This window comes from Eptesicus fuscus, chromosome 17 (assembly GCF_027574615.1).
Source record: "Eptesicus fuscus isolate TK198812 chromosome 17, DD_ASM_mEF_20220401, whole genome shotgun sequence".
NCBI classification, from domain to species: Eukaryota; Metazoa; Chordata; class Mammalia; order Chiroptera; family Vespertilionidae; genus Eptesicus; species Eptesicus fuscus.
In genome coordinates, this window is record NC_072489.1 from 49,217,861 (window position 1) to 49,244,186 (window position 26,326).

Sequence of the window (26,326 nt, forward strand, 5' to 3'; positions counted from 1 at the left end):
ACAAAAAGGCATGTCTCCTGCCTCCACTGTGTCTCTTGTGGTGCCATTGTCTGATGCTAAGCACTCACATAATAACAAAAAACAATGCCCCTATGATGGGGGGAAAACTTGATTTGGCACCAGCGGTGGTGTTTTCCATGGGAATGGTGGGGGGGGGGGGCTGTGGCCATCTGTGGGAATAGTGCAAATCAGCACTTTTTGTAGATTTTCTTCAAGCCATTGTTTATTTTGGCTTTGGTCAGATCCATGGCCCAGCTTGAAGATTCCCGCTGGGCTTTCTGAGGCTCACAGACCTATGAGAGATGAAATGAGGATAAATAAATAATTACAACACACCCTACCACCACCCCTGCACTCATTCGTGCAGTGTGCCTGTCTCATGTGTGTGTGCGCACGCGTGTGTGCGCACATACATGTAGGTCACAGGACTGCATATGTGCACGTTGGCCCAGGCCTCCACCTGAGGATTCGAGAGACCAAGGTTTTTGGGGTCTGGCCTTCCCAGGTTCATTGTCTCACTATCATCTTTTATTTAGGGCTGGGGAAGATCAGGGCTATTTCACACAAATGCCAGTTTTTGCAAAATGGTATTGGATAAAACTTGTTTGAAACTAACTTCCTAAAGCCCTCACACATTTATAGATTTTTTAAAAAAAATGTTTTATTGATTTTTTTACAGAGAGGAACGGAGAGGGAGAGCTAGAAACATCAATGAGAGAGAAACATCAATCATCTGCATCCTGCACACCCCCCACTGAGGATGTGCCCGCAACCAAGGTACATGCCCCTGACCGGAATCGAACCCGGGACCCTTGAGTCTGCAGGCCGACGCTCTATCCCAGGGGTCCTCAAACTTTTTAAACAGGGGGCCAGTTCACTGTCCCTCAGACCGTTGGAGGACCGGACTATAGTTTTAAAAAAAAACTATGAACAAATTCCTATGCACACTGCACATATCTTATTTTGAAGTAAAAAAACAAAACGGCAAAAACACCCGCATGTGGCCCGCGGGCCGTAGTTTGAGGACGCCTGCTCTATTCACTGAGCCAAACCGGTTAGGGCCCCGTTTATGGATTTTAAACATGAATAACTTGGGTTGTGGTTCTGATAGAAACAAGAAAGTCAGTGATCATTGTGATAATGGAAGGTGAACTTTTCTCTCGCCGCTCTTCGGAATACATTGGCTTTACAGAGTCAATGACTGATTGTTCCTGTCACACCAGCAGCCTGTTATTAGTACGTATCACAGTAGGCCCTCACCTAACATTGTCCGTAGGTTCTGTGACTTTAAGCAAAATAACTTACAAGAAAACCCATTTTTCCATTGGCTAATTAATATAAACAAGTTTCTACAGCATCTCACTAACATAACAAAATGACGTTATCTGTATTATAAAAGTACAAAAGGCTTTTTTGAAGGCTCTGTGAGGGTGTGTGCACTCCAAAGTTTCTATTAGTGCGTGTTTTACAAAGAAATGCACTTTCTCTCCTTTTCCCAAAAAGTTTCCATTTCCAGTAAGAGTCTTCCTGACACCTGTGTATGAAGCTGCCTCTGAGCGGGGTGGCTGGGTGGCACAACTCTAGGGGGCAGTATTCCTGTGTCTTCTCTGAAATGGTTCCCTGGGAGGAAAACTATTTAGATGGGCCTGTTGCAGAGATGTTTTCCAACGATGTGCAGAAGAGTCTTGTTTCCTGCAACATATGTTCTCTTTGATGCAGTAGGGCAGTGGTCGGCAAACTCATTAGTCAACAGAGCCAAATATCAACAGTACAACGATGGAATTTTCTTTTGAGAGCCAAATTTTTTAAACTTAAACTTCTTCTAACGCCACTTCTTCAAAATAGACTTGCCCAGGCTGTGGTATTTTGCGGAAGAGCCACACTCAAGGGGCCAAAGAGCCGCAGTTTGCCCACCACTGTAGTAGGGGACCCAGCCTCTTGTCTGTGTCTGGATTGGAAGAAAAATATCTTACTATGGGCTAGGTATTGTGCGCAGTGAAGATACAATTTAATCAGGACAAGACTTTTTTTCTAATTTTTACCCTTTTAAATATATTTTTATTATTTCAGAAAGGAAGGGAGAGGGAGAGAGAGAGAGAAACATCAATGGTGAGAGAGAATTATGGATCAGTTGCCTCCTGCACGCTCCACACTGGGGATCAAGTGGCAAGCTGGGGGTGTCCCCTGACTGTGAATCGAACCGTGACCTCCTGGTTCATAGATCGACGTTCAAGTACTGAGCCACACCGGCCTGGCAAGAACAAGACTGTTATTAGAGTTTCACAGGTGGGGAAACTTAGGCCAGAGGTTAGGGGACTTGCTCAAGCTCACACTGTCTGTCTACATCAGAGGTGGGACTTGAACCCTTCTCTGTGGCACTCCCCAGAGGCCTTCAAATATCTTCAAATATCCCTGCCTCCCAGGGCACTTCCCAGGTCTGGAAAGCACCCAGGGATCCTGCAGACCCTGACTGGGTGACAGCAGCAGCAGTGAAAATAATGCCAACTGGGGTAGGGGTCTTCAGAGCCAAAAGGTGGAATTCAGCTGGAGTGGGGTGGTCCTGGGCTGCCACTTCTGCCTCTCTGTCAAATAAAAGGGCCAGGTGTGATGGCCCCCTAGTGTGAGCTTTGCACAGCTGGACCAGGGCCGGGAAGAGGAGTATGGAGACATGCTTACATCTCCTCCCCTTCCTGGATAAAACTTTGCATTTGAAGGGAGAAAGAAAGAGAGTAAATCTGTAACCTGGGATTTGTTGGCCTGGGGATTTCATTTGGCCCTTTGAAAGCACAAGGCCTTGTGTGTGTGTGTGTGTGTGTGTGTGTGTGTGTGTGTGTGTGTGTGTGTGTGTGTAAGTATGGGGAGGGGATTCAGATTACATGTGATGGGTTTTCTTGATTGGGCTTTTATTTTTTAAAAGTCATAGCTGCTACCATTTATTGGAGACCTATTATGTGCCCAGCCTTGTGCTTGAACGCTTTTCGAGGTAATATTTTGAGGTGAAGGAAAAAATAGCTTCGTAGTTTGTTTTTATGCAGGTGCAATCAGAGGCATCGGGTATTTTTTCCATTCCGGTTAAAATACGGCGCTGTACGAGGCAAGATTTGCGGAGGGGCGGGGAGGGGTGCGGGGACGGCCAGGGGGCGGTCCCTGCCTCGCTAGTCTCCACCTTTTATTTTGACCGGTCGGCTGGCGACAAGCTCGCACTAGGACCCAGGCGCCAGAGCGCCTCCCGTCTGTCCTGTAGGTTCATTCAATCTCCCATACACACAGACCCACTGCGAGACCGACACACACTCACACTCAGGCAACACAACTGCACGCAGTGAGGCTCGGGAAGTCAGATCGCCTCCTCGCCTGGGCGCCTCCTCCGCTCCAGCCAGCCGGGTCTCCCTGGGGCCCGAGCCCAGCCGGGCCGCGTAGCCCTTACCCGAGGACGAGCTCGGCGGACCCCGGCCCCCCCATGGGCAAACGCGGACGGCCGCGCAAGGAGGCACGCTGCGAGGGCGCGGGGCTGGCCCCCGCCGCGCCCCCGGCCGCGGCCGCGCCCCAGCCCCCTGCCCAGCCCGAGGAGCCCGCGGGGGCCAAGCTCAGGTGCCCCTTCTCGGACATTTTCAACACCAGCGAGAACTCGATGGAGAAGCACATCAACACTTTTCTGCAGAACGTGCAGATTCTGCTCGAGGCCGCCAGCTACCTGGAGCAGATCGAGAAAGAAAACAAAAGTAAGTTTGGGGCCCCCCCCTACCCCCCCCCCCGTTCCTCCTCGGGGCCCGGCTCTTTCTTCCTCGCCCACTTGGGCGACCCCTGTCGCCTGCTCGGCCCGCGTCTCCCTCCCCCCAACACACATCCAGCCCTCGGCAGGAAAAACCGATGACACGGGAGAAAGGACACGCACGCACAAAGCTGCTAAAGATGTAACAAAGACGAGCGGGGGGGGGGTGAGGTGGAGGGGGGGGGTGTCCGTGCATCTGTCCGTCCGTCTCCCGCAGGCTGGGAGGATCGCCTGGACGAGGAGCCAGAGAGTGTTGTTGTTTGCTGACAACTGAGCCGAGAGCTCAGCTCTTCGAGGTCGCCTTTCTTCCTTTTTTTTTTTTTTTTTTTCCGGAGCCTTCTCGGGCAGACAAGTGTTGTTTTTCTGTCGCTCGTTCCCGGGTGGGGTGGGGAGGATTAGAAGCCGAAAGTTGGAAACCGTAGGCAGCGCTCAGCGGTTTCCAGAAAGAGAACGCACAGACACACAACGACAACAATAACAACAGCGGCCGCCGAAAAGCCCTTGGCGGCGTGGGCTCGGGCTGGCTCGGCTGGGCTTCTCCCTCCCGGCTACTTGGCTTTTTTCTCCCCTCTCGCAGCAGGGCTGGGCTCGGGCCGTCGCGTCCTCCGGTACCGTGCCCCTTCGCCGCTGTGGCCCTGGGGTGCCAACCCCCCCGCCCCTTTCCCCCCCAAGAAGCAGGCCGGCTTGGGCCCAGCAGCGCCAGCAGCTCGCCCCGAACCCGCCGTCCTACGGGGAAACTTGGCGCGGGGGGACGCAGCGAGAAGGAAACTTTGGGACCTCGCAGGAAACAATAGTTGGGGAAGAAGGTGTGGGCTGTTGTGTGCGGTTTCTTTATTTTCCGGGAGACGGCTCCCGAGCGAGGGAGCAGGGCGAGGAAGGCAAATGCCTTTCTGGTCGATTTCTACCGTCCACCCCCACCTTCCCACCCCGGCTCAGGTGGAGAGGGATGCATTGGTGGTGGTGGGGGTGCGCAGGGGGGGGGGGAGGGCTGGGAGCCCCACCCCGGCCTGGCCTCCTTTTTTTTTTTTTTTGTATTTGTTTCATTTTGGCTCCTGCCAGCCGGGTCCCCCCCCCCAGTCCTCCCCAGGCAGTCGACTCTGCGCCCTAATGGGGGCACGCGTGTGCGGTGTCTCCAGCACGGTCCTCACAAATAATAGCTGCGAGAAGGGGGAAGGGGCAGGGGCAGTTAGAACGACAGACTAGAGAAAACCAGTCTGTTTAATCTGTCCGAACAAGTAGGAAGATCAATAAGAAGGGGGGGGGGGATGGTCCGATTGCAACGTGTCAGATATTGTAACCTTCCCCCCCCCCCCACACACAACAACAACAACCCTCCAACACAAAAACACCTTAGCTGACCGACACCCCAGGCCTCCAGGGTTAAAGGAAGCCTGTGTTGGCAACGCAGTTTTTCAAAAGCGGTAAGGCAAAAAACCCAAGGATTTGTGTTGGGAGGTCGGTGATGCGATCTTTTCTTTCTCTGCTCTCTTGTTTTCTCGGAGTGCCTGCCTGGGTTTAGAGAAAGGCGCATCGCCGGCTGTGGAGCCAAATCAGATTGTGATTATTATTCGGAGTGTGTGTGTGTGTGTGTGTGTGTGTGTGTGTATTGGGGGGGGGGGTGATGGTGGTGGCGGTTGTGCATTTGTCAGGAGGGTAGTTACTGAAAAGCCAGAGCTGGTGGGGAGATGGGTGAAGACCTGGTTTTGTTTGGTGTGTTTGCTTTTGTTGGAGGGGGGAGGGGCGCGATTTCTTTAGCTGCCCCCGCCCGGGGTTCCCTGTTCTCTGGAGCCCGTCTGGTAGCGCCGGCATCTGCAGGGCGGGGGCGGGGGCGGGGGGGGGGCGGGGGGGGTGCACCTTAAGAGGGCACCTTGGAAGTGTTTGATGAACCCGGCTGGCCCCCCTCCCCCAGTGGGGTGTACTCAGGAGGCTGCTGGAGCTTCCACCGCGTCCCGTCACCCCTTTGCACCCGCAGACAATCGGAGACCTCAGCCACCCCCTCGCTATCCACCCCCGGCCTTCCTGGCCGCCGCCACCTCCTTGTTTACCCCAGACGGGGCTCCGGCGTGGCCACTAGTCACGTAAGCAGAGGGCCGGGCTGCCCCGCATGGGGCGGGACAGCAACCACAGAGCTGGGCTCCCCCAGGCTGAGAGAGCCTAGCGGCTTCCTCCCGGTCCCTCTCCCGAGGCGTCCGCGCGGCACGTCCGCCAGCCCCCAGGAGGGGCTCGGAACCTCAGCGCCCCAAAGTCAACTTCGAGTGCGTAATCAGTCCCTCGGCCCCGCTGCACACCGTCCCCCCCCCCCCCACCACCTCCCTCGGGCCGGCTCCCCGCGGGAGTATTTTTAGCTCTCTTGCCTCTTTTTCGCCGCCGCTGTGTGGCTCGGCATGACGTGATGTCAACAGCCCCCAGATTTCCCCGAGAGCGTGGGACGCTGCGCCGTTCCCGGCTCGGCTACCGAGACCCCGCTCCAGACCCCAACGGCTCACGCAGGCGAGGGCGACCTCCAGCAAACTACGGGCGACCCTTAGCTGGGCCCTCTGTTACCCCCCTTTCAGACTGGGAAGACCCACGGTGGCCACTTTATCCACTCCATCACCACCACCACCCGCTCCCGGTCCGGGTCCGGGTCCGGGTCCGGAAACCGGCGGGCCCTCCATCGGCCTCGTTTTACTGGGGGCGCTTCTTGGCGCTGGCGGCGCTCGCTGTTGTTTTCTGCTCGCTGCACACAATGCCCGCGCGTCACGGCGGTCCGCGTGTGCACAGCAATAACGTGAGTCGGGGGGCGGGTCGTGCGTGCTCCCGGCTCGGGCACTGCGGGTCGCTCCGCGCGCGCGGGGCTTGTTTTGCTTCCGAGCCCCGCTTTCCGAAAAGCTTACATCATTCGTCGTTGGGAGGAGGGATGGGGATCAGGGTGTTGGGTAGGACTCCAGCGTTTCCTAGGTCCCTGGTTTTTTGGAAGGAAGCAGGGACCCTAGCTTTGTAATGATGATGATGATGGGAGGGCTCAAGTTTTGTCTTTTGGGCAAGTTTTTGGTTCTTTTATTTTAGGTCACTACTGCAAAGGGCATGGCTAGCCGGCTCAGGTGCACAACCTCCCCGCCTTCATTTCAGCCAGTTCCCCTGTAATCACTTGATCTTAGTTTCTCCGCCTTCTCCTCCAACCCCCTCCCAGCTAGAGACACATGGTTTCCACATGGAGACAAACTTCTTTCCTCTGACTGGACTTGACCTAGCTGCGTCGCTTAGCCAATCGGCAGCGGCAGCTTCATATGACGTCACGCGTTGCTGAGGCCAGAGACGGGGGGGTGGGGCCAGGAGGCAAGCCAGGAAATCTCTGGGAGTTGTAGTGCGGCTCAGCCGGTACAATCCCGTCTTAAAGGGACGCTCTTCTCCCCGGAGATGGCTTTCGAGCCTCAATTCGATTCTCCATTTCAGGTTCTGTAAGAACTTCCTGAAATGCACCGATAGACCCTGGTCATGAGTTCACACGTTCCGTTTTTACTGTTGTTTGCAAAGTACTTATTTGGCAGGAGCTTGCCTTATTTTCCATTCTCACCAGAACTACTTTTTATTGCCTAGTTGAGGTTTCCATACTAGGAGTGCTCACCAAGTTGTGGCCACCGTGCTGAATTAGTCCCAGTAGATATGGTGAGTTTTCCCGTGGGGAGGGGATCCAAAGTAAGTCATCCAGTCGTGGCTGCTCTGTGCAAGGCAAGGATTCCCTAGGCAGGTCCATTCTCCTGAAGTTCCAACTGATGTGAGTCCTTAAGAATCTCAAAGGCTTCCAGAAACATTAATCATGGAGACTGGCTCTGTTGCCACAAATTCAGCATTTATATAGAAATAACCTCTGGCATCATCACCTAAATCCATTTGGGGTCCAGTGGAGGGGTGGCGATTTAGGATTGACTGATAAACGTATTTGCTTCCTGCTTTGGAAAAGGTTAAAACTGAGAGAGAAAGCTTCACAAAGGGGTGCTGTGTGCATAAAAGCTGTTCAGTGGGCAAGAGGAAACTACTGCAACAAGGAGAGGTCTACTCAGTGGAGGACAGAAATGAGCTTCTCAGTGCCAGGGGAAGGTGACTTTCAGGACACTGCTTAGGATAGAGAGGAATGATTAAATGGGAGTAGAAGCCGTGGTCTGGAATGGATTACCTGGGTTTGAGGGTGAGGTACTTTTCTGGGGGCATGAACAGGCCAACGAGCAGCCTTTTCCTCCTAATGGAGGAAGCTGCTACTGTGTGGTATCATTTGGCCCCACCCTGCCGTCCTGACTTAATCTCCTCTGCTCCTGTCCAGCAGGTCTACCAGCAAGCAGGGTTCACAGTCATGCCTCTGTGTGCGACTCAGACTCTTCCCTCTGTCTAGTATGCCCTCATTCTCTTACTCCCTGGGGGTTAGGTGCATCTTACCTACTTTTCAAGACCTAGGTCAGTTCCCACCTCCTCCAGGAAGCCTCCCCTGGCTATTTCTTAAGTCAGGGCAGTTGAGACAGTGAAAGCTTTACAGCAAGCATGTCAAACTCGCGGCCCACGGGCCACATGCCTCGTTTGTTTGGCCCATGTTAGCCTTTGAGCTTGACATGCTTGCTTTACAGTCATCAGAGCAGGGAACTAATTCCTCCTTTGCTGCTTATTGGCTGTGTGAATCTCTCTGAGGTTCCATTTCTTTTTTTTGGTAAAGTGGGAATAACAATAGCACCAGCCTTATGTCATGGTTGAACCACTAAATGAGGCACTTCCTTGAAACATTTAAAGTACCTGGAATATAGTAAGTGCTCAATAAATAGTCACTTCTCCTAGCTTTGATAATCAGTACCATGCAATTTCCTACTTGTTTCCTGTGCTTTTGCTTTATCCTCACAGGGAGATTATTAGCATCTTAAGGAAAAAGATCACCTACAGTTTCTCAGTATATGTCATTGTTGCATATAGCATACCATTGGACATAGAGTAGACACTTAATGTACATTCTTTGATTGATTGGATTTGTCATTTATTGGCTATGGCAGAGCGATCAGGTTTGAAGGCCAGGGTACATGTGACAGACTTTCTAAAGATTTGGAGAAGAATTGGAAATGCTGACCTCCTCCAAGAAGGGTTATGGGTAAATTACCCCAGCATCTCTGTTCCTCTGTAAATGAGTGTAATAAAATTGCTTGTGTCAAGAGGTGTTGTAAAGATGGAAGGAGATAATGCATGTCTAGCCCCTTACTAGGTATATAGTCAGTGCTCAATAAATGGTAGCCAGTATTGATACTATGCAATGCAATCAGTTGCTGCTGCTGCATGCATAATCCACACACTGCCCTTGGGCTGTAAAGAACAGAGCCTGCAAGGAGATGGTAGGTAAGGCCTGGAGAGCTGAAAGTGCATACTGAGATCAGCTGTGACTCTGAAAGTGCATTAGTTACTGGCTTAAAGAGCAGGGACTTAAGCTAAATTTGAGGGCTTTGATGGCAACTAATGTTCAAGCAGGTCACATTTCTGCATGGCAGGTGTCTTATCATTCATTCATTCCACCAATATTCATTGAGGACCAACTATCTACAGTTGCCTTTTTTCTGAAAACTCTGGGTTGATTTATGCTGGGGGTAGAGTGGGATATTTGTTTTTGGTTGTATAAAGAACATTCTTAAACCAGGCTCCTATTTCCTCTGCATCCTAAATTATGTTCACCATTCAACATTTTTTTCTGGTTTTAATATGATCTCTGCCCACTGGTTAAATGCCAGAAGTAGGCTTTCAAGGATATTATTGTGGCTCTTAGAGTCCCGGAGCTCCCAGGGACTGGGTATCCTGCAAAGGGGACCCAGGGAAAGGGGGGAGGGCCTTAGGAAGTTGAAGCTTAATTGAGACATTCCTGGTTTTGGGGGAAAGGGATGTTCTATCAGCTGCAAGGCAAAACAACAGCTGCTCACCTACCTTCCCTTAATGACCAAAACTCTCTCCCACTGTCATACCCAGAAATGGGGTTTTCATCTGAGGATGGCTGAGCAAAAGTCTGGAGGTAAAAATGAAGGAAATGAAGAGGGTACCAGCATGCAGCAGCAGCAGCAGCAGCAGCAACTAAATGTGCTGCATAGTATCAATACTGGCTACCATTTATTGAGCACTGACTGTATACCAAGTATGGGGCTAAACATGCATTATCTCCTTCCATCTTTACAACACTCCTTGACACAAGCAATTTTATTACACTCATTTACAGAGGAGCAGGGATGCTGGGTAATTTACCCAAAGGTCACATGGTTAGTAAGTGGCAGAGCTGAGTTTGGAACCTAGGCCCCTGATACCAGAATGAGCCTGAGGTCTTAACCATAGACACAGGTATGAATTTTACAGCCAAGGAATGAAGTCCAGAAAGGTGAAATGGCTTGCTCAAGGTCACCCAGCAACCTGGAACAGAGCTGGTATTTGAAATAGCCTGCTGATTGTCCAAGGTCTTGCTGTACACACCTTGCTTACACAAAGTTGAGAAGTTAGGCTGGAGACAGAATAGCCAACCAGAGAGTTTTCTTACTTTCAAGAGTTGTTCAACGCTCCAGGCCCTAACTCAAGTTCAAGTTCCTAGGAAACACCCTCTCCCTCCCCCCACCCTCCACCTCTGCCTTTCCCAAGTCTGCCCTCTGGACATATTAGAGGACTTGGGGCTGTTGCTATGGTACTGGAGCCAACAGCAGGTTCATCAAAAGCTGGGTCTTTTTCCTTAAAACAACAACAACAACAACAACAACACCCTGCCCTGCAGAAACGAATTGGCCACAAGGATTTGCATTAGTCATTGTGGCTTGCTCTGTTTTAGATCCCCCTGCCTCTCCACGCCACCCCCTCCTCCCTACCACCACCACTTTCTATAAATACAGTTAGATAAATATTGATTTAAACTGGGTTTCTGGAGGAGGAGCACATGGTTGCCCTGGCCTGGTCTTCACTTAGATACCAGCAATACGCCAGGCCTGACACACCTAACCCCTGTCAGACAGCTCTGGCTTCCAAATGACCCATTCGGGGGAGGTGAGTTGTGGTTTTGTGGCTTTTGAGTTTAAAGAGAGAGGAATAAAAAGTAGTAAAAAAAGCAACAACCCAGGAAGAAATGGGAATCCTCCTGCAGAAGGAAGAAAGCAGGCAGAAATAGAGGGAGGTTGGTTGCCGTCTGGCCTTCTGAACTGTTCTCTTCCCATTCCCATTCTTTCTTCCTCTCCATTTTGGGTTTTGCTTGGAAAGGAGGCAGGTGGTAAGACAGAGCTTTGGGGCCAGAAGGAGTCCCAGAGGTCACAGAGCATCCGTCATCCTCACTATACAGACGGGGAGGCTGAGGCCCAGAGTGGGACAGTGGCTTACTCAAGAGGACACAGCAGAGGCAGAACCAGGTCCTTCTGGGCTGTGTTCTCTCCTGCCTGATGTGAGAATGGGTCCCAGCCTGAGCACCAAACTGGGCTTTGGTTTTACAGGTCAGTTGCTCATAAAGTCAGCAACTCTCAAACCTGGTTTACTGATTCTAGGGTGTGTCCAGTTATTGCAAAGGTCATTGCAACATTCTCAATGGTCTTTCAAAATGAAGCTAATTTGAATTTGTCATTTAGAAAAAATATTTTCTTTTCTATTGGGGGTGGGGAGTGGGAAGGCGGTGAGAGTGACAGGATGGGTACGCAAGCCTTCACTGAGGAGGAGGAATTCAAGTCTTCCCAGAGGGGCCTCTCCGTGGGGGAGGAGGGGGGAGCTCTGGGCTCAGCCTGGAGAGAGACTTCAGTTCTGCAGGGACAGACACCTGCTCGCTGGCTCTTCTGCTAAACTAAAGGGAAGTAATTGTCTCTGATATCATTGTCCCTGAGTGGCCTGGCTGGAGGTGTTAAAGCTGTCAACAGCTGACTTGATCTCTCCCGGCCAAAAATAATGGGGCATTTGCTGCCATTCCTCCTGAGCTGGAGGTTCCTTCTTCGCTTCCTCATCTTGGCAGAATGCTGTGCGGGGCCCCTTGCTTATGAAATATTTTAAAAGTTCAGGTGCCTCTTGCTTGAGCAATAAATCTCCATGAAATACATGTAAATAGGATCCCCCCCTATTTTTTAAATTTTAGAGAACCTCTCTTTAAAAGGCCCTCGTGGCAAACACTTTTATAAAATATGGAATTATGTTATGTGCCAGGAGTTCTCCCTAATTTATTCTGTGAGTTCGTTCATTCATTCATTCATTCATTCAACTGGTGTGTAAGGAGCACATGTTGCTTATGTCAGGCACTGTGCTAGGTCCCAGAGGCACAGTCTCTTTCCTCATGGAGTGTATACTCTAATCCAGGACCAGGTTTTAGACATGCAGCTGTCTTAAAGTGAACCTCCACAAGGCGGGACTGCATCTGACGTGGGTTTTGTGTCTTTGGTTCTGGCTGGCATTATAGATAAAACAAAACTGTATCGTGGGCTTCCAAAAGGAATAGTTTCTGCCCTCCCTGTACCTCTGCTTCCCTTTTGTGGCCCCCCATGTTTAAAATCCTTTGTGTTTTGTGTTTGCCCTTGTAATTTTTACAGACCTGAGTTAAACACACACACACACACACACACACACACACACACACACACACACACACAAACTGCCTGAGCTTAGGAAACCAAGTACCGTGTAAGCTGCCTGGGAAGTAAACACATTCCACTCTCAGTTCTTTACAGATCGGCGCAGTCCGTACTCGGAGGATTGTCCCGACCAGTGTTCCTACCCAGCCTGCTCTCTCAGGCAACGTGCCCTTGGCCACACCCCTCTAATATCCAACTCCAGTGTCTGCTGAGGACATTTAAACACAGCAACATCAGAAAGACAAGCAGTGTCCTGAGGGAGAGGGAGATTGGGAAATTCAAACTAAGGCCCATCAAAGGGGACTTGGGTTACCCTACTATTTGAGATCTTTTACTCTGTATCTTTATTGCCATTGGCGAGGATACCTGAATCGAGGTAATACAACAGCGTTAATAGAGGTCATGCCCAGGGCCGCTCTGTTTCTGGCCACGGGTGGCAGGTGGGAGCTCGCTGGGCCTTTGTTTTTATTTCTGCAGGGACCCAGAACTACCTTGGGGTGTCCCTGTGTCACCTCCTTCTTATCTCCACCACACCTGACCATCCCTACCGTAGTCCTTGACTCCCAAGACTCTCGAGTGCCTTGCATACAACTTTCTATCATTCTTCTCACCAGCTGTAAAATTCAGCTCGATTCGATAAACAATGTCTCTCACCTGCCAGGAGCCAGCTTATATGGAAGCACTCGGTGCTTCCAAAGTGCACTATGTACGGCAGGCGTCCTCAAACTATGGCCCGCGGGCCACATGCGGCCCGCCGAGGACATTTATCCGGCCCGCCGGGTGTTTTTGCCGTTTTGGTTTTTTTTTTACTTCAAAATAAGATATGTGCAGTGTGCATAGGAATTTGTTCATAGTTGTTTTTTTTTAAAACTATAGTCCGGCCCTCCAACGGTCTGAGGGACAGTGAACTGGCCCCCTGTTTAAAAAGTTTGAGGACCCCTGATGTACGGTGTCCAGTTCTACACTGCAGTGTACCTGATAGACACATAGAGGCCAGCAAATCCGGTCTGTCTCCTGGGAGTCTGATAACCTGTGTCAAGTTTTCTCTGTTTTCCAAAGGAATAGTGGTAATGGCGCCCCACTTTTTAACCGAGCAGTTACTATGTGCCCGCACAGTGCTAAGGGCTTTATACGAAAGCCTCACAACCATCCAATAGGAAGGTAGGTGCTATAATTACCCTCATGTTATAGATGAGGAAAACCTTAGCCTCAGCAAGGCTGACGGATTCCAAGGCCACACGCTAGCGGAGAGTAGAGCTGAGGCTCAAACCCAGGTTCTTCTTTCTAGGAGAACTTAGGGCTCTGGGAGAAGCCTCAGGAAGCCAGAGGCAAGAAGTGGAATCTAGAATGTTTGAAGTCCAGGCTGAGGGTCCCCTGGGAATGCCTCCCTGGAGCGACTTCCTTTACTTCCCACTCATCCTAGGGCAGAGCGAGGGCAGCCAAAATCTCCCAGACCTCTCTGGGTGTTGACGCTGAAGCCAGATAGGACTCTTTTTTTCTGGAGGACAGGGCAGCGGTCGGCCAACAGGCAAGCATGTGGCTCGCGAGCCGCGGTTTGCTGCTCTGTTGACTAATGAGTTTGCCAACCACTGGTCTAGGGTGTCGCTATTTGCACGTGCAGTACTACCTTGCCCGGCACCCCCTGGGGAACTCACCCAACCAGTAGGGCTCACCTGTGGCTCTGCGTGTTAGGGTGTCGGGGGTGTGAATCCACACCCTATCAGGCTGTCCTAGGCTTCCTGAAGGCGCCCAAGCTCGTAGGGCAACTGGTCTGGCCCCTGCTCGAAGCCAAGGGCTCCTGCCAAAGAAGCCAGAGGAGAGAGGCAAGTGTGAGCCGCGCAGATGAGCTTTAGGCCCTGGCTGTCACCATGACAGCGCAGGCCAGCTGGTTCCAGTCACACGGCATAGGTCCAACCAACGTCTTCCTTTCCTCGATGGAGATCTAGGAAACTGGAGTAACCCTAAATATAACTGGGTTCAAGTCACTTACTTGTGAAAGCCCTTCAATAGTTTCTTTCCTGTCTCGCTTAGAATAAAATCCAAATTCCTTCATGGCCTTCCCCCTGACTGCTTAGAGGGAGTGCGGTCTGCAGATGGGGAGCCGAGGTGTGTCCTGGGAGCTTGTCAGGAATGGGATTCCCAGGCCCCAACCCAGACCTGCCGAATCCGAATCTGCATTTTACAATTCCCAGGTGATTTGTGTGTCCATTCAAGTTCGAGAAGCTGGCCCTTGTGATTTCGCTAATTGCTTCACCCACCTAAAGCTACCCCACCCCTGTTGTTTTCTTTATCCCTTATCCAACGTATCACAATTTACAATGATTTTACTTGCTCATCATCAGTCTGCCAGGCTAGAATACAAGCACCTTGAGGACAGGGACCATAAGTAATTTTGCTCATTATTCTATCTTCAGCGTCTAGATTGGTGCCTAGCACATAATAGATGCTTAAGCAATAGATGTTGAATGAATGATGAGTTCTCTGCCTTTCACCTTCTGACCTAGTGTCTCTCAACAAGGGAGCTACTGGTGAGACGGTTCTTGTGCAGATTTGTCCAGAATAGGGCAGGATCTAACATCTTTGGTTCCCAATCACTAAATCCCAGCAGTACTCCGTCATTGTGATACTCAAGAAACACACTCCTGCCCGGCCAGGGTGGCTCAGTGGTTGAGCGTTGACCCATGAACCAAGAGTTCACCCGTCCAATTCCTGGTCAGGGCACATGCCTGGTTTCAGGCTCAATTCCCAGTGGTGTGTGTGTGTGTGTGGGTGTGTGTGCAGGAGACAACCTATTGATTTTCTCTCTCATCAGTGTTTCTATCTATGCCTCTCCCTTCCTCTCTGTCTCTCAAATCAATAAAAACATATTGGGAAAAAAATAACAAGACACTCCTACACATCTTCCAAAGCCTTCTAGGGGGATGACATTACCATTGCCCCAACTCATTTTGTTCGACCTTGTCTAATTAAACATACCCTGATGTATGCTGTGGGGTCCAGGAGTCAGAAAATCCAGGTTTGAATCCATTCACTATGGGGCCTTGGTTAAATCACTTAATCTTTCTGGGCCTCATCTGCGAAACAGGAATCTCAAAGGCACGTTGAGAATTAAATGAGCATGCCTGTAGGAGCAACACCATGCACATACTTGGCTCTCACTACATGACAACTAGTAGGCAAATGGAGGCATGTTACTCTAGGACCTCTGGAGAATCCCAGAAGCCTAGAATCAGAATGCTGGAGTTGGAAGAGGTGCCAATGTCCTTGGGCAGGCAGAGACCTGGTATTTTTATTCTAACTGGTCCACCTCAGGTTGAGAACTCAGCCACAAGGCAGCAGGGCTGGGTGTGTGATTTAATGTCCAGGGCCTGGCTGGGCTTAAGGGTGACCTCCACAAGTTTCTGCTGCCTGGAAGGGAATGGTGATGCCAAGGGGTGGGGGCAGGGCAACTCTAGGCACGATCCTGGCAGGGGATGCAGGGTTACCCAGTGCTGTGGCAAGAATGTGGGGCATCCTTTTAGCAGCAGGGGAAGGCTTCTGTCAACCTTTTTTTTTTTTAAGGTTTTAAAATCACATTGTATCTAACTTTGAAAGAACATTGCATCCCAAACCCAATAAATGCCACAAAAATTTATAGTACAATCTTGCTTTTGAATATAGATGCAAACATTCTAAACAAATTATTAACTCATGGGATGGCAGCGTTTCAGAAGAATAACATACCATGGCCGACCAGGCGATATGCCGGAGACGGCTGAAAGTCACCAAGTCTACTGCTATAAATGATTATAACCACAAATTAAAGGAGTGCAATACATGACCACAGCAACGGATGATGAAATGCCATTTGAAAAAAGAATCTGGGAGGCATCTGTAATGAAGGAGACCACGTCCTTCCATACAACACAGATTATTTACCTATGGTGGTCTTTTCATTAAAGCGGTGTAGTGTGACGTCGGGACCATGGCTTATGGTCCTCACCAGCGGAGGAGCCGATTCGGAGGCTATCCTTTCCTTAGGGAAGAATGAACCTTGAACAGAAAACAAAAGCAGGTCTTGGATTCCTTTGGAATGTAACTTGATCTTGATACTTAAAGGAGTGGGGCTCCACAAATTTAAAAGACCAGAAAACTCACCCCATTGTATATATATTTAAAAACATGAGTAAATCTGAAAAAGAATTATGGAGATGGGCAGAGAGCACAAGGCAAGGGTCTGTAGCCCTGAGTCCTAACCCTTGTTTTGATAGACAGCTGTGTGGCCTTGGGTAAGTTACCGTACCTCTCTGAGCCTCAGTGTTCCCATCTGAAAAACGAAGACTGGGTTAAGCAATAAGCTTATTGATATAAACTTCTCTGGAAGAAACCACAAAATGCCTTAACTTGGCATGGACCTAGCAAAACCCTCCCGGATACCTCATCAGTTGCACCCCCAAGTGGGGTGCTCCAGAATAAGCAAGCCTCTTAGATGCGAGTGTTGAGTCCTGCAATGCAGATTTCTTCTTGGAAGGAGAGGGAAATCTGAGAGATTAACAAATAGCAAAGCCACTGAAATCGGCTGCTGTAATAAGGGCCATTAAATACAGTGTAAGAAGCCCTTTTCTATAAGGGGGCAGAGATAGGCCAGGATGCAAGTCAAGTGCAGCTGCTTGAGCCCCTGCCAGTGGCCTGATCTCACCAGAAAGCTGAAGTTGAAAAACAACAAACTTCCAGATTCAGAGAGCTCTGCTTAATGCCCGTCTTCCCCTGCTGTTTCCTCCCACCCCCTCGCTCGTTCTGTCCCTCTCTCCCCAGCACAGGCACCTGGGTCGCCCGCTGCTTTCTCCTGTGGTTGGGATGTCAGCCGACAGCCCTGGCGACCGGAGCTCTGGGAGGCAGCAGCCACCTCTCGGGTCTAGCATTACGTCATCCCTTCTAGACTCAAATTTATCGCGGCTGCACACAGACCTGCAGCTCGGAGCTGCCACTGACTTGAGGAGAGCTTACGCATGAAGTTAGGCAAGGCTGACTCACTGGGAGGAGGGAGAGGTTTTCTGCTGCTCTTCACGTTTCTGGGCTCCGAGGGGGAGGGCAGGGGAGGAGGCTGCGGTTGTCATTTCGGGGTGAGGGGAACAGAAAGATGTAGAACTGTTATGGTTCTCACTTGGGAGCTCAGGACTCACCTTCCCTGCCCCCAGCCTCGATGATTTGAAACGCCCACCCTTAAAGATCATTGCAGAAAACATTGCCCTGCCCCGTAAGCACCGTGCAGTTCAGAGTTCTCTTAAGCTCCAGGTGTCATCCACACAGTGACTTTGGACTTGCACCTTCACCTCATGGTCCCTTCCCCTGGGGTTCCATCTCTGCTATCTGCAGGAAAGATAGAACCCAGACCAGCCTCCTCCATTGTTCGTGAATATGCAAGACATCATTTGAAAATCCGCACTGAGTCAACTGGACAGGGGAGGGACCCCCTAAGAACTGAGAGGATGGCCTGCTTCCTCCAGAAGGCAGGTTGTCCTCATCGGGCTACGTTAGTTAGAGGCCTGGGGGCCTCTCCCACCTTCAGTGAGACTCTGGAGAAAGCTGCCTTCGGGAGGGGACAGAACCAGGGACACAGGTGGACTTCCAGGTTCTTTTGTCAGCAGGCTTTGGAAGCAAGTGCTTTTCCTCAGTTTCCCCATCTGCATCTCTAGTGCAAAGATGGACCCATGTGAGCCAAAGGAAGGGCACGGCTGCTCCTGGGTCCCTCCAGGCTGGGACGGATGCTGGGGGATGGTTGGTGGGTGGCATCACTTTCCTGGGGCTAGAGCCCCAAGCTTTGTGCTGGAGGAGACCCATGTGGCCAACAAGCATTCTGGGGTCACCCGGAGCAGGGAGAAGAAAGTGGCCGCTTCAGTTGCTGTTAGAAAAGGCTGGAGCCCCAGCTGGTGTTTCTAAGTGGATAGAGCGTCGGCCTGCGGACCAAAGGGTTCTGGGTTCGATTCCGGTCAAGGGCACATACCTTGGTTGCAGGCTCCTCCCCCGCCGGGGCTCTGGTCAGGGCTCGTGCAGAAGGCCACCAGTCTGTGTGTTTCTCTCACATCGATGTTTCTGTCTGTCTTTCCCTCTCTCTTCCACCTTCCCTAAAAATAAAAAATAAAAAGGAGAAAAGGCTGGCTATTCTACATATAAACCAGCTGTTAACACTGCCCACTGCCCACCATTACATCATCTCTCCTCTTCTTCCATGCATGCAGGTGGCCTTTTGGTGGCGCTTGCCCTACTTTCTATCTCCCCATCTCCCTCTTGGCCATGGCTCTAATGAAGGGCTGATTCAAAGCAACAGTTTTTCTGGTTTATAATACTCACCTATTCTGAAATATATACTAAAAGACAAGAAGATAGAGTTATTTTGTGACTTGTAGTTTATCTGTATTTCTCTTATTTTATGCTTTTAATATAATATATATTCACTGAAGAGAATATATTATTAAAAATCATTACAGACATAATGGATTCAGGTTAATCCTTATGTATCTACTTTATAAGATTTCCAGTAATAATTATTCTTTCTAGGCTAACTAAAATTTCCAATTTGTTTCAACTGAAAAACTGATTTTCCCCCCAATGTGAACAATAACAATTTCAGGAGAAAAAAACAAAAAGAAGGGCTGGTTAATTCATCTGTAGGTCAACTAAGAAAGGCCAGACATGTGCACCAAGCATCCCACTTTCTTTTAATAACGTCCTAGGGCTTATGATCTATGCATCAAACCCATCTTGAACCCATATGTATTTTCAGTTTGTACTTTTTTTTTTCTTGATTGCATGTCACATGGTTTAATTCCCATTGGGTAGACTTTTATTTGTCATAAAACTACTTCTTTTAAGTTCTGCAGGTAGCTCTTAGCAATATGAGATCTAAAGCTTAAAGGGGTTCTGTAAGTGGTAGAAATAACTTCTACCCTCGCCTAACAGATGTTATGAGTGAATAGGTATTGTCTTTTAAATTATCCTATTCTTCCCCTACCCAACATGACCCTTTTTGAGGGTAGAGGGTGGTTGTTACCAATACCCAATGGGAAAGTCCAGATCTGAAGGGACCCAGCCAACAGCTGAAAAAGCACAGTCCCTGTTTTACAGCCTTTACAAAAAAAGTTAACTCTCCTGTGGCTTGTGAACACCTCTCATTTCGGGTCTCCCTGCACTTGATGGACCATCTATTTGGTTCTTAAATGTGGTGCCAAGTATAATATTTAAAAGGGCTGGCAGACTTTTGCAGTGTTTGACCTCATTGGAAATCTTGTTCACTTTGGAAAAAAAAAAAAAAAAGAGAGAAGGTATTAAAATGCAGTATGAAGCCCATGACATTTTTGAGAGTAAGATTTTCATCCTGGGATGGTATTTTCTGCAGTAGTCACTGGAATTTCTCCCCTCACCAAGAGCTTCCTGTTATTTTGGATGTCCACCAGCAGGTTAAAATAATCAGGGTGGGGAAAAGTTATGGATGTTTACATAATTACCAACTTGGTCCTAGAGCATTCAACAGTCATGACCTTCTTGCCCTTCCTCTCCCTAGACCAGTGGTTCTCAAATGGAGATGATTTTGTGCCTCAGAAGACAGTTGGCAATGTCTGGAGACACTGTTGGATGCCACACTGGGGGTTGGTGGTGCGCTACTAGCATATAATGGGTAGAGGCCAGGAATGCTGCTGAACATCCAAAAATGCACAGATCACCCACTGCCTCCTGCTCTCCCCCCTCCCCCTGCCCCGGAATTATTCACCCCAAAATGTCAATAATGCTGAAGCTGAGAAACCCTGGTCTAGACTTTGAGGACTTGGAAAGAGGGTGATGGTGAGGGCAGCCATTGACAGTCTTTTAATGTGGTCCCAGCTGTCGTTAACCACCGCTTTCAGTTCTCTCTATGGAAAACATGAGAGGAAACAGTCATCATAGCTTCCATTTATTAAGTGTCATGTACTAAGTGCTGGAATTATTTCATTTAATCTTCACAATAAGCTCGTACTGACGATACATTCTTTGAGAGCAGGGGCCTTGTCTGTTTCTCTCATTACTGTACACTTTATGTCTAGTACAGTGCCTGGCATGTGGCAGGCCTTTAACAGTTGGATAAATGGGGTAATTATATCCATCTTACACATGAGAAAAATGAGGCTTGAAAAGACCACACAGCTAGCGTAAGTAGCAGAGTCAGGATCTGAACTGACCCCGTGTGACTTCAGCACCAAATCACTTACCCACTGAATTATATCCTTCACTTGTAGCACTAGAGCGGTTTTCTGGCCTCCAAAATCACTAGTGAAGGACTGAGGGAGGAGAAAGGAGTTTTTAAAAAGAAGATTAAAAAGGAAACACCTACCTCTACGTGAAAACTGAGGTAGGAAGAAGGGCCTTAGGGAGCCCTCTCTGTTTGTGAAGGGATCTTCCCTTGTTTCTGAACGGTGATTTTGGCTTTTCAAGTGTTTCTGTGTGTGCTGTCTGAGCAGCACATTTTGCAGAGGGGGAGACTAAGGCACAGAAGTTACAGGAGAGGGGGGGTGGGTAGAGGCCTGGAACTTCGGAAAAAGAATGCTCCAGCTCTGGGCACCCGCTGGTAGTCGCTGAGAAAAGGGCTTCCTGGCAGTGGACACTCAGCTCACTCAAACCCTTCCCTGCCAGAAGCAGAGCCCAGGTGACCCCTTGGTCTTTCTACCCTATAGAGAAGCCAAAGGTGACTACACGTCCCAGCAGCCATTGCGGAATCCGGCTGCACGCCGAGCACCAAAGCGGTCTGCGTACTACAACTCCCGGCGTGCAGTAGGCGGGGCGGGACTACATTTCCCAGGAGGCGGAGGAGGGGCGGGAGGGGGCGGGCCGCGGCGCTGCTCCCGCCCCTCCCCGTGCTCGCGCGGAGAGGTAAACAAACCGCGCGCGGGCTGCGGGCGGCGCGGCCAGGGCGGTGGGGCCGCAGGCACGGCGGGGCCGGGGGCGGACAGCACGCCGAGCAGCGGCCGGGCTGGCCGGCCCCTGCCGCACATGTCCCGGGGCGGTGCCGGACTGTAGCCGCCTGCGGCGCCTCCTGTGGGCCGGGGAAGGGAGCGCGGAGAGGTCGCCACCGCGGTGCCCATGGAGCGGGTGCGGATGATCAATGTGCAGCGCCTGCTGGAGGCAGCCGAGTTTTTGGAGCGCCGAGACCGAGGTAACGGCTGGGTGCCGCTGCCGGAGCCCGCGCACTCCTGCTCCGCGCGGGGAATGCAGTGCGGCGGGTGAGGTGCGCGTGTGAGGGGAGGTGCGCGTGAGAGGAGGGGTGTGCGCGTGTGAAGTGCGCGTGTGAAGAGGGTGCATGTATGAGGGGAGGTGCGCGTGTGAGAGTCGTGTATGAGGAGTCGTGTGTGCATGAGGCAGTTGCGCATGTGAGGAGGTGCCTATGACTACGCGTATGTGGGTGAGGTGTGTGCGCATGTGAGGGGAAGTGTGCGTGTGCGAGAAGGGTGCATGTGTGAGGAGGGTGCACTCGTGAGGGGAGGTGTGCGTGTGTGAGGAGGGTGCATGTGTGAGGAGGGTGCACTCGTGAGGGGAGGTGTGCGTGTGTGAGGAGTGTGCATGTGTGAGGAGTGTGCACACGTGAGGGGAGGTGTGCGTGTGTGGAATGTGCATGTGTGAGGAGTGTGCACACGTGAGGGGAGGTGTGCGTGTGTGAGGAGTGTGCATGTGTGAGGAGTTTGCACACGTGAGGGGAAGTGTGCGTGTGTGGAGTGTGCACGTGTGAGGAATGTGCACATGTGAGGGGAGGTGTGCGTTTGTGAGGAGTGTGCACGTGTGAGGAGTGCGCACGTGAGGGGAGGTGTGCGTGTGTGAGGAGTGTGCATGTGTGAGGAGTGTGCACACGTGAGGGGAGGTGTGCGTGTGTGAGGAGTGTGCATGTGTGAGGAGTGTGCACACGTGAGGGGAGATGTGCGTGTATGAGCAGCATGCATGTGTGAGGAGGGTGCATGTGTGAGGAGTGTGCACGCGTGAGGGGAGGTGTGCATGTGTGAGGAGCGTGCATGCATGAGGAGGGTGCATGTGTGAGGAGGGTGCATTGTGAGGGGAGATGCGTGTGAGGAGGTGCACGTGTGAGTTCGTGAGGGAGCGGCGTGTGGGAGGCCCCTTTGTGAGGGGCGGTGGACACACACGTGTGGGAAGGCGCTTGTAGGTCTGTGCAGGAGGACGGGGGCGGTGCAGGGGCCAGGGAGCGGGTGGGAGCTGGGAGGCTGGAGAGCAGGCGTCTGGAGAGGGTGAACCTGAAGCTGGGGGGAATGGGACCCCAGAGACGGAAGGGAGGGGTGGGAGCAGCACAGGTAGGGCTGGGAGACAAGGCTGGGAGCAAGGGAGAGGGTGCACCCTGGGGAGGGACCTCTGGAGATCCCTTTAGGGATGGAGCCTGGAGGAGATGTCAAGAGAAGGGGTAGGAAGAGAAGGAACAGTGGGAGTTGTGGTGTCAGGAGAGAAAATGTCCTAAGACGAGGAGATTGAGTCACTAAGTACATGAAAATGTGGGGCTTAGAATGACACCTTCTAGAATGGGAAGAGTTCAAGGAAAGGGGAAATTGTGAGACAAGTGAAATGATTGAGGTGAATGGTATAACCTGGCTCAGAAATTAGGGTAAGTCAAGAATTCTTGGAGAAAATGACTTTGTTAGAGGGATACATCGACTTGATTTAGAGGAAGTCTCCACACCCCTTCCAGGCGGTTGATCGGGCCTGCGTGTAATGTCACAGGATTGATGTCCAGGTAAGGACTGGGGATTTTATCTCCCAACCAGAAAGAATGGAAAAGTAGCGCCTCTTTTTCTTCTCCTGTTTTAACAACATGCTACTGCCAGCACTTCAGCGCCGTGGATCCATGGATTTGGGTATATTTCCCTTACATCTTCTTTTTTTTTCTCTTGCTGTCTCTTTAGAGTGTGAACATGGCTACGCCTCAGCGTTTCCCTCCATGCCGAGCCCCCGGCTGCAGCATTCGAAGCCCCCACGGAGGTTGAGCCGGGCCCAGAAACACAGCGGAGGGAGCGGCACCACCAGCACTGCCAACAGGTAGCAAGCAGGAGGGGAGGCTTAGAGAGGAGGGAGGGAGGGAGGGAGGGAGGGAGGGAGGACACACTCAGGTGCAAGTGCCAGGCCTGCTGACCGCAGGTCTCTAACACCAAGTCACTGCTCAGCCAGGTGGGTTCTTTTACCAGCATCCCTGGGGGTGTGGCCCTTTTAACATAATGAAGGGTAGGAACCACAACCTGACTTGGCGTAGAAGGGGAGGAATAGAGCCTGGAAAGACAACCAAATAAGTTCCTGCTGGGATTGAGCGGGAGGTCTATGGTTTAGAGGGGCGGTAGGCTGAGAGGCTTTGCAGCACGCATACGTGCATGCGGCGACATGCTAAAAGTAATCTTGGGCCCAGCTTTAAACTTGGGATGATCCAAGAAGCAGTTTTTTTAAATCGGAACTATCCCAGGCAGGACGTAAAGTAGAATTAAGGGTTTTGTTAAAGGAACAGCCATATCGTATTAGGTAGAGTAGGAAGTTAGTGGGCATGGTCTGTTGATTGTTTAAGGATGAAGGGGAAGAACATGCTATGAAAGTTTTGCCTTTTAGTAAGATTGAATTGGCAAGGGAGCAAAAAAAAAAAAAAAAAAGGAAAGATGCTTATTCTTCAGTCAGAACAGACCCCTAGAAAATGCTTGTCTGGATGTACTCAGACACAGTTGACTTCCATTTTTTGAAAATTCTTGGTAGTGACTGGCTGTCTCTTCAGTGTTCTTGTTCGAGAGGGCCAGTGAATTCTAAGGATTCATCTCATGAGAATTTCAAAAGGCTGTCTTAAAAGAAAAGCAACAGAAGCTGCCTTTTCCATGGATGAGAGGAATTGAGATGTTTCCCCCCTGATTCCCAAAGCTTTGTCTAGAGAATATAAACATGCACTTTGGAGGGGCAGAGAGCAATCTCTGACGGCTGTGGAGAAAGCCAGACAAGCGGTTAGGGGCAGCAGGATGAGGGGCTCTTACTGATGGATGCAGGAAACCCGAAACTCCCGTAGAGGACAGAGCCAAAAAGGTTAGATTTTCCCATTCTGCATTTATAACATCACTGAAGCCAAACTCGGATTCGCTCTTCTCCCTTTGACTCGCCTGTAAAGCTGTATGCTTCCTTTTTTGGCTCTTTTCTTCTTCAAGATTATTCTGTATTTTTTAAACTTACTTTAAAAATAATTAACCAGAAGCTTAATATACTGTATTAATGTTTATGTATGGGTCTAGAGGGTTTATTGTGGTATAGTAGGTTTGGGATGAAAATATATAGTATGATAAGCATCCTTTAAAACCCTTTGCACTCGCTTGCTTTTTTCTCGATTCCTTTATTCTAATGCTAACCGTGTTGAGTCATACTCGACATCCGAGTGCAAAAGGTTTAAAAAATGTAAGTATAAATTTTCTTGCTCTTCATAGTTTCTCTGGTTAACGAATCAGCAGTTAAGACCTCTATTCAATGATTTGTGTGTTTTTTCAATCCATGTGTGGCTTAAAATATATATATATATATACTTTTAATTTGGAGACCTGAGAGGAGTACCAGCTAGAACGCCAGACTTGGATTCTGTCATGCTACAAGTATTTATTGAGTCTCTTATCTAATAGATATCAGGTCTATGACCTCATTGCATTTTCTCCCTGTCCCTTGACACTCTTATTTTTAAAAATAAGGGGATAGACTACATATTCCCCAAGGTCCTTTCTTCCCTCAAGTTCTATGACACTGATTTATTGACAGTTTTAGAGATCAGTTCCTCTATTAGTTATTCACTATACCACCCCATCATTTCAGATGTGACATTTTTATTAACAGCTCAAAGATTACAGAGACATAAATAAATGTGCATTTCTAGATTTTACCTATTATGTTACAGGTCATTAATAAGTCTTTGTCATCTTTGGACTCCTAATTTGCTCAGGTTGGGGTTTTGACTAAGTGGTATTTCTCTTTCATGCTAGTGTTCCTGTCAGGATTCTACCATTGTGTGTGGGACCACAGTGCTAATTACTGTGTGTTTTCATATAGCGTGTCAGAAAATTTGTAAAACTAGAAGCATTCTATGTTCTTACAGTACCCAAAGGAAAATAACTACATGTACATTGGACCACCTAAGACTAAGGAAGGTAATTTTTCATGGGAATATAAATAGAGAAATAGATTTTAGAATATATTATATCAAGGTTCTCTCATGTGTGAGATTTAAACTGGGGCCTATAGATAAAAACTAGTATGTTAAAGTGAAACACTAGGAATTACTCCTCCTTACTGTTGTTTTTTTTTTTTTTTTTTTAAATTCTCCATGAAGTAGGGGAGCCAAGAATTAAATTTCAGTATTGGAGTACTTGGGAAATAGTGTTGTTAGTCCTTTTGTAAGGGGAAACTGTAGACTTCCTGTTAACTTTAAGCCTATTACTGGATTTAATAGAGATTTTATTATACTGGTTACATAAAGCAGAAAGAAAGAAAACTTGTAAAAATTTTCCATTTATTAGTAATCTGAAACAAGGAAAGGAATAGAGTTGATGAGTATATATGTCTTATTTTCCTGACAAAAAAGCTATCTTTGTGGAAGTTGTTGTTCCTATTATGCATTTCAAACATTGGTCTTGTATATCATAAAATGATATTTGTTTCCTTGACATGGCAACATCTTTAAGATACAATGTTGATTGAGGTTTCCCCCCTAATAATCTCAGATACAATAAGATATGCCTGATATCAAATGTTATTTTACAAATTTATGTTGCTAGTTGACTCCTAATATTATACATTTCTATTCCTCCTTTCCCCTAAGTCTTGAAATCTTATTTTCACAGGCGTACAAAGGAGAGAGACTAAGTGCTATAATGTAATGTTATAAGCTGTACCCTGAAAATCCCAGTAGTTTTGACATTTGGAATCAGTGATATGTAATTTTTTCTTAAATACATGGTCGACTTTGCTGTAGTCTTGG

The 26,326-nt window shown here is 49.4% G+C and overlaps 1 protein-coding gene across 2 annotated transcripts in view; it reads left to right on the plus strand.

Annotated features, from left to right (window-relative positions):
* Nucleotides 1-3,182: 3,182 nt before the first annotated feature.
* MXI1 (MAX interactor 1, dimerization protein) overlaps nt 3,183-26,326 on the plus strand; it is a 74,274-nt gene continuing 51,130 nt past the window's right edge. The window contains exons 1-2 of one of the 2 annotated variants that reach the window (XM_054729162.1): nt 3,183-3,722; nt 23,250-23,382. In XM_054729162.1, the coding sequence (XP_054585137.1) occupies nt 3,461-3,722; nt 23,250-23,382 (395 nt within the window). In that variant the 5' untranslated portion in view covers nt 3,183-3,460. Of the gene's footprint in view, nt 3,723-21,219; nt 21,506-23,249; nt 23,383-26,326 lie in introns of those variants that run through there. The other variant, XM_008144294.3, reaches the window with a different exon arrangement.